This window comes from Neolamprologus multifasciatus, chromosome 23, assembly GCF_963576455.1.
Source record: "Neolamprologus multifasciatus chromosome 23, fNeoMul1.2, whole genome shotgun sequence".
In the NCBI taxonomy this organism is placed as follows: Eukaryota; Metazoa; Chordata; class Actinopteri; order Cichliformes; family Cichlidae; genus Neolamprologus; species Neolamprologus multifasciatus.
In genome coordinates, this window is record NC_140460.1 from 15,448,405 (window position 1) to 15,456,389 (window position 7,985).

Sequence of the window (7,985 nt, forward strand, 5' to 3'; positions counted from 1 at the left end):
ACCAGTGTTCTCTGATCTTTTTAATGCCTAATGATTCCACCTCCTGTCCCTTCTGCACACGCTCTGTTTGAGCCTGATGTCTGGCGTATCCCATATGAGAGTCAGATGTGTGTGAGCAGGTAGATGAGCTTCAGTGGAGCACTCGGCTTGTCTGAACAACACTTTCTTTTTATATTTTTTTACCCAAAATATTTCTTACAAATGGCAGGAGCGATCATAGAGAAGATGAGCACTAAAAAGTTGGTTTTATTTGTTATCTTCATTTTATTATTCCAAATATTTTCCATCTTGGTTGGAGCATTAATATGTAAGTAGATGGTTTTTTTAAAACATATTTTTAAATTTTTTGCAAATAATAATGTTTTCTAATAATTATTTGGAGTAATTTATCTTATTCAATCTTTGTTATGTGCATTTAGATGGGCTTATATGTTACTGCACTGCAGATTCTACTCAGCCAGCCAATGAAAGCTGGTGACATTCCTTTAATGTTCTCAATTATTTCCTCACTGTTTTCAAATTTGTACCAAGTTTCTTATTTTTATTTTTCGTTCAAAGTGTCATTTAACTTTTAGAAATGGAACTAAATTACTAGTATTTTATAGAAAATAAATAAATCAAGCTGGATTTGGTGTTGTGGTGTACAGGCATGTCTCTGCCAAAAATGATTACAGTATAATTTGTCTCACTTTTTTCACTTTCAGTTACATATATTTTAATTATCTTTAGGAACCAGTAAGTAATTTTAAGTTCTGGTAATTACACCCCAAAATCAGAAGAACTACATGCTAGATGTTACAGCATAGGTCGTGGGCTCTATATTGAAGTTTTTACTGAGACTGGAAGATCTGCATGAATTGTTTATAATAAATGTACAATGTATTCTAAAAACTAAACATTTAATTTAAATTCTTGATTGCAAGCAGTTTAGCTTGTTTCTACACCTGGGTGAGCAGTTTTGCATCTTTTATCTTGTAGAGTTTCCTTATTTAATCATATTTATAGTTTTTGCATTGAGTTTCTTTGCACATACTGTATATTTTTTATTGTTTGTGTGCTTTTGAGCTACTCAGCTTAATTGTAAATGCAGGATAGCCCTCAATGATTTCAATTTTAGGAAAATGAAGTCTAATTAACATTATTTTTTGTGTTGGAAGCGCTCTGAAAAACAGATTTTCCCAATGCTCTTAATGATTAAGCTTTAGTCTGTCTTTTTTCATAATATATATCTGATTTCTTTTATGATAGCTCCCAGTCCTACCACTGCAATCAGCTACTTGGCCACCAAATGCATCAATTTCCACAGGACACGTGCTTGGCTCATGCCATGGGGCTCAAATCGATGCCAGCAGGTCCACAGTTTTGACGACCCTTTGGCAAAAACGCTTGATGCCAACGACATTGTTTTTGCCGTGCATGTACCACTACCCAACACTGAAATGAGTCCGTGGTTTCAATACATGCTGGCTGTTCTGCAGTTTGACATTGCATTCAAAATGATAAATCAGATTGGTAAGACGTGTGTCTTGTCTTTGTCAGAAATGTAAATAGTAGTTTCCTAGTTACAGTGGGTTTCTAATAAAATGAGCAATTTTCCTGCCTGTGTAGAAGATGATGTGGTCATCACTATCGATGCCCGTCTGGCATACAGGGATGACATGACGTCTGAGTGGACCACAAAATTTCACTCGGTGGAGCAAAGGCCACTCAGGTGCACATTTGCAGTATCCAAGGTAAACCTGCATGACTCCATGTTATACACAGAAATGAAAAAATGTTACATTTTTCTCTGCTAGGTGAAGAAAAACTCAGTGTTTTTTTTCCAGACGTATGAAAACGAAGGGCGCTTTTATCACTGTGACCCAATACCATTCATGGAGCTGGGAAGTGTAGCCCACAAATATTTTTTAATGAACCTGCGTTTGCCAGTGAATGACACAATGAACGTTGGCATCGGGGAAATAAAGGACATCCATGTAGTGGTGAGTATAATTTCTACACGTTAACTTCAGTTATGTTGTGTTTGAATTAATCTCCAAAGGCTAAAAATTTTGCACTCTGACATCTTATGACCCTTCTCTTCCTCAGGGCATCCACCAGAATGGAGGCTTCACCAAAGTGTGGATCAGCATGAAGACTGTGTTCAGTCCCTGGATATCAGTGGCTACAGTTTGGTACTGGTACAGGATTCGGCTCTTGGCAAGACCTCCGGTCCTTTTGGAAAAGTATGTTTTGGCTAGCCTGCATGTGGAAAGAGAGATTAAGAGTGACATTTTAACATTTAAGTATATTTATGAATTTTATGTCAGAATACTGAGTTGAATTTTAATAATTTCTCAAATGATAAAAAACAATGTAATAATAATAATAATAATAATATTACTACTACTGCTCCTACAACCACTAATAAGAATAAGAATATTTAATTTTGAGCACTTTAGGTTGCGATTGCTGCCTCTGCGGACTGATTTTATTGAGATTTTATTGCAGACTGAAACAAAATCATCTTATTTAAAAGGTAGAGTGAAGTTATACAATACAGCTACTTGTAAGTAGCTCCTGGCTCTTTTATACTCGATGAGAACTTAAAACTGCAAGTAAACCTTCTGGCGTACTTTTAAGAGCTTGTTTTTCAGAAGTCCAACTTACTTCTGTGGAGCATTTCCAAGCAGAGGAAATGAAAAGTGTTTGATCTAAAGTGCATGATTGCCTAGAGCTAGGTCATTGCTCCATTTGCAATAGAGCAGAAGGAGTTATTTGTCTGTTAGAGTGGATGTAAGTGTTTCTTTCACTGATGTATTTGTCCTGCTCAGGGTGATTTTTGCTCTGGGCATCTCAATGGCCTTCCTGGACATGCCGGTGGAGTGGCTGTCCATGGGCTTTGAGTGGACATGGATGCTGCTGTTTGAAGATGCCCAGCAGGGCGCCTTATACTCTGTACTCTTCTGTTTCTGGATCATCTTCTGTGGTGAACACCTCATGGTTAGCAGGTCTTTCTTTGCTGTTGCACATTTCTCTGCACTTTCCTGCCAGTTGTTACTTATTCTTTGATTCATTAAATCACCAGGACCAACGTCAGAGGAATCTCCTCTCAGTTTATTGGTGGCAAGTTGGGCTTGTGGTGTTTGGATCTTGTGTTCTTCTCATATTTGACCTGAGTGAAAGGTAAATGTTTTTCATTTTTTGTGTTATTAGTGTGGATTTAATAAAAAAAAAAAAGTAAGTTGTTTTCTCTCTTACCGAAGGGGGGTTCGTTTGAGCAATCCATTCTACAGTGTGTGGGCATCAGAATCCAGGAGTAAGGTTGCAGTATCCTTCAAATATCTCTTCTTTATTATAAAAAAGTAATTTAGCAGTCAGGCTACCATTAACATCCAAGCTTTTTTTCTTATCTGAAACCACATATTACCTTCATTATTGTGGCAGGGATTTCTGTTTGCCTTTATTTCTTCTCCCTGTGTCGCATGGTGCACTGTGTGTTCAGAACCATTAGTGGGAAAATGCAACAGCTTCCTACAATGCCAGAGACTCGGAGACTGCGCTATAAGGTTTAATTTTATATCAAAATCACAAAAGAAAAGTAGTGAATTTGACAAAAAGAAAAAGCTTTTCATACACTAGATTATGCAGAAATTCTACTTACTTTACTGACTGTAGGTGTGCTTTCCCCCTCACCCCCCAGGGTATTATTTTCAGGTTTAAATTTTTAATGCTGGCAACACTCACATGTGCTGCTCTCACCATCATCTTCTTCATCTTAAATCAAGTAAGTTTTAACCTTCTAAGGAGCAGCAGTTTTAATTGCAGTTTGTTCTTCTTTAAAATATGTTTATGATTTGTTATTTGGACATGTTTGGGTTTCTTAAAAATGATTTCAAATATTCATATTTTTTCAAATAGGTCAGCGAAGGTCATTGGCACTGGGGAGACTACACTCTCCAAGTCCACAGTGCTTTTCTTACAGGAATCTATGGCATGTGGAACCTGTACGTTTTTACCATTATCTTCCTCTATGCCCCCTCACACAAGCACAACAGGAAGAAGTCAGGAGACACTCAACACACAGGTGCATAACAGTTCTGTTGTTTGGTCAGAATTCAGTTTAGCGAACTGATGGCGAGAGATATTTGCTTTGTAAATATGCTGGAGGTGTTTATCTGAGATTATGTTGCAGATATGACGGACAAGCCCGAGAGCCAAGAGACACAGCTGACCTGTGGAGAGCAGGGGCCAACAGAGGTCTACAGGATCACTGGGAAGGTGGCTGAGGAATAGCTGCTGGGCTCGCTTTAGTTTCAGGACATTTGTGGTGTGTTATCTTTTAATTTGATGTTACTTGCCAGAGTCTTTTACACTGTTGAATGTACAAGTGAGCCATTGTACAATACTGTACCCTTTAACAATGAAAGTAAACAGACTGGGGAAAACAAAAGCTACAGGAAGCTACAGTATAAGGAAAAGTGAGGAAAGCTTGAATATTCAAAGTTAGATTCACTGGAAGGTCAGACCTTAGAGGCCTCCAAAAGCTGCTTATTTTAAACTTTGTGACCGTGGGAAAAATAATTAAAGCATGCTATAAATCGAAGTTCTTATTGTTATCTAACAGACATCTTCTACGTGGTATGACAGGAAATTTGTTAACTTGTGACTCCCCTTATGTGACTATGTTGTTACAACCTCCTATAATGTAGATTTGCTTCCTTAAATTTTTAATGAAAAGAAAAAGTGGCCAATCTTTTCAATCTTTGTATCTTTGCAAAATGCCAAAATAAATCTAAATCCTTTGTTAAATACTTGGTTGAATACTATATATATACAGTATATGGCTCAACGAAGTGCATGGACAGTTAAACATTTCTTCACAATTTTTCAGGTTTTGTGCACATTCAGTCTAAAACACATAAATACCAAGGTACAAAATACAGCTTTAATTTTTTTTAAATGTAAATAGTGAAAAAGCATTGTGTGAAAGTATTATATATATGCTTTCTATTAATAAAACAGTGCTCAAATTGCTTATTTTAACTTACTTTGCTACTGAATGTTTCTGGCGTTTATTACTTTATGCAAGAATGAGCTTTCATGACTGAGGTGCAGCATAAGGTGGTAACAAACAAATGAATTAAATCATACATCTAGACCAGGGATCTCAAATATGTGGCCAAAGCACCAGAACAGACCCATCTAGCCACCAGATGAAAAGTCTGAAAATTAGTCTGAAGTGTTCATTTTATAGACGTCTAAGATATTTCCCATGGCCTGCCAGAAATAAACCAAAAAAAAAAAAAAAAAAAAAAATTATGTGTTTTTTCCAGCAAATATTTGATTATATCACTGAAAATTTCCTGCTTGTGTTTCAGTACATCCACTGTCCTGTTTGTTTTTATTTATGGAGCAAATTCCAGGTAAAAGACTACTAGTACTGTATCTGTAACTTTAGACATTTACTTCCTTGATTGTGGTTAAAACCCGAGGAGTCCAGCTAACAGCTCTCTTTATCTACAATAACAGCATTTCTTTAATGTGGAAAAAAACCCTGAGGCGTTTTGTTGGAATGGCATGTAATTTTCTTCATCATCTCAGACCGTTCATCTGCAAGATGCTTTATGGAATGTAAATGTTTTCAAAATGTGCTAAAACCTATACTAGAAGAAATGGGAAGTTTTAAAAATGTTTATTTGGTTCATTCATTTTTAGATTATTATGCAGTTGTTTTACTGGTCAAGTCAGTAGATGAAGCTCTGTGAAGTCCATGAATTAAATTTGACACCACTGAGCTAGATAAGTAAAATTAGTCGATTTGTTTACCAGTGCTTCGGGTATGTCTTGGATATGTATGTATATCTATCTATATATCTATCTATATATCTATATATATATATATATAGTGGGGCAAAAAAGTATTTAGTCAGCCACCGATTGTGCAAGTTCCCCCACTTAAAATGATGACAGAGGTCAGTAATTTGCACCAGAGGTACACTTCAACTGTGAGAGACAGAATGTGAAAAAAAAAAAAATCCATGAATTCACATGGTAGGATTTGTAAAGAATTTATTCGTAAATCAGGGTGGAAAATAAGTATTTGGTCAATAACAAAAATACAACTCAATACTTTGTAACATAACCTTTGTTGGCAATAACAGAGGTCAAACGTTTACTATAGGTCTTTACCAGGTTTGCACACACAGTAGCTGGTATTTTGGCCCATTCCTCCATGCAGATCTTCTCAAGAGCAGTGATGTTTTGGGGCTGTCGCCGAGCAACACGGACTTTCAACTCCCGCCACAGATTTTCTATGGGGTTGAGGTCTGGAGACTGGCTAGGCCACTCCAGGACTTTCAAATGCTTCTTACGGAGCCACTCCTTTGTTGCCCGGGCGGTGTGTTTTGGATCATTGTCATGTTGGAAGACCCGGCCTCATTTCATCTTCAAAGTTCTCACTGATGGAAGGAGGTTTTGGCTCAAAATCTCACCATACTTGGCCCCATTCATTCTGTCCTTAACACGGATCAGTCGTCCTGTCCCCTTGGCAGAAAAACAGCCCCATAGCATGATGTTTCCACCCCCATGCTTCACAGTAGGTATGGTGTTCTTGGGATGCAACTCAGTATTCTTCTTCCTCCAAACACGACGAGTTAAGTTTATACCAAAAAGTTCTACTTTGGTTTCATCTGACCACATGACATTCTCCCAATCCTCTGCTGTATCATCCATGTGCTCTCTGGCAAACTTCAGACGGGCCTGGACATGCACTGGCTTCAGCAGCAGAACACGTCTGGCACTGCGGGATTTGATTCCCTGCCGTTGTAGTGTGTTACTGATGGTGACCTTTGTTACTTTGGTCCCAACTCTCTGCAGGTCATTCACCAGGTCCCCCCGTGTGGTTCTGGGATCTTTGCTCACCGTTCTCATGATCATTTTGACCCCACGGGATGAGATCTTGCGTGGAGCCCCAGATCGAGGGAGATTATCAGTGGTCTTGTATGTCTTCCATTTTCTGATGATTGCTCCCACAGCTGATTTTTTCACACCAAGCTGCTTGCCTATTGTAGATTCACTCTTCCCAGTCTGGTGCAGGTCTACAATTCTTTTCCTGGTGTCCTTCGAAAGCTCTTTGGTCTTGGCCATGGCGGCGTTTGGAGTCTGACTGGTTGAGGCTGTGGACAGGTGTCTTTTATACAGATGATGAGGTCAAACAGGTGCCATTCATACAGGTAACGAGTGGGGGACAGAAAAGCTTCTTACAGAAGACGTTACAGGTCTGTGAGAGCCAGGGATTTTCCTTGTTTGAGATGACCAAATACTTATTTTCCACCCTGATTTACGAATAAATTCTTTACAGATCCTACCATGTGAATTCATGGATTTTTTTTTCACATTCTGTCCCTCACAGTTGAAGTGTACCTCTGGTGCAAATTACTGACCTCTGTCATCATTTTAAGTGGGGGAACTTGCACAATCGGTGGCTGACTAAATACTTTTTTGCCCCACTGTATATATATATATATATATATATATATATATATATATATATATATGTATATTCCATAGTGATCGATGTAGCGGTCCCGAATGACAGCAACATCAGAAAGAAGGAACACGAGAAGCTGGACAAATACCAAGGGCTCAGAGAAGAGCTCGAGAGGATGTGGAGGGTGAAGGTATCGGTGGTCCCCGTGGTAATCGGAGCACTAGGTGCGGTGACTCCCAAGCTAGGCGAGTGGCTCCAACAGATCCCGGGAATAACATCGGAGATCTCTGTCCAGAAGAGCGCAGTCCTGGAAACAGCTAAGATACTGCGCAGGACCCTCAAGCTCCCAGGCCTCTGGTAGAGGACCCGAGCTTGAAGGATAAACCGCCCGCAGGGGCGTGCTGGGTGTTTGTTGTTATATATATATATATATATATATATATATATATATATATATATATATACATAGTTTATATATATGAACTTTGTTCTCTGGGTATTGACAATCAGGAGA

At 38.5% G+C, this 7,985-nt stretch overlaps 1 protein-coding gene across 2 annotated transcripts; it reads left to right on the forward strand.

Annotated features, from left to right (window-relative positions):
- Nucleotides 1-123: 123 nt before the first annotated feature.
- LOC146491259 (protein wntless homolog) lies at nt 124-5,537 on the forward strand. Of its 2 annotated transcripts, none has more exons than XM_085151622.1 (12): nt 124-307; nt 1,249-1,512; nt 1,609-1,733; nt 1,827-1,982; nt 2,089-2,225; nt 2,814-2,982; nt 3,068-3,165; nt 3,246-3,308; nt 3,404-3,548; nt 3,683-3,766; nt 3,901-4,066; nt 4,175-5,537. In XM_085151622.1, exons 1-12 carry the CDS (start codon nt 124-126, stop codon nt 4,273-4,275), a joined length of 1,692 nt encoding a protein of 563 aa, XP_085007748.1. In that variant the 3' UTR covers nt 4,276-5,537. The 2 variants fall into 2 exon arrangements, with proteins under 2 accessions (XP_085007748.1, XP_085007747.1); XM_085151621.1 differs by having other exon boundaries at nt 3,246-3,298; nt 3,427-3,548.
- Nucleotides 5,538-7,985: the final 2,448 nt, after the last annotated feature.

What these genes read in the sequence shown, in the direction of transcription:
- LOC146491259 (XM_085151622.1), top strand. Translation starts at nt 124, where the DNA reads ATGAGCTTCAGTGGAGCACTCGGCTTGTCTGAACAACACTTTCTTTTT. An exon ending in TAAAGGACATCCATGTAGTG is followed by an intron (nt 1,983 to 2,088) that starts GTGAGTATAATT and finishes TCTCTTCCTCAG; the next exon opens with GGCATCCACCAGAATGGAGG. An exon ending in GAATCCAGGAGTAAGGTTGC is followed by an intron (nt 3,309 to 3,403) that starts AGTATCCTTCAA and finishes TCTGAAACCACA; the next exon opens with TATTACCTTCATTATTGTGG.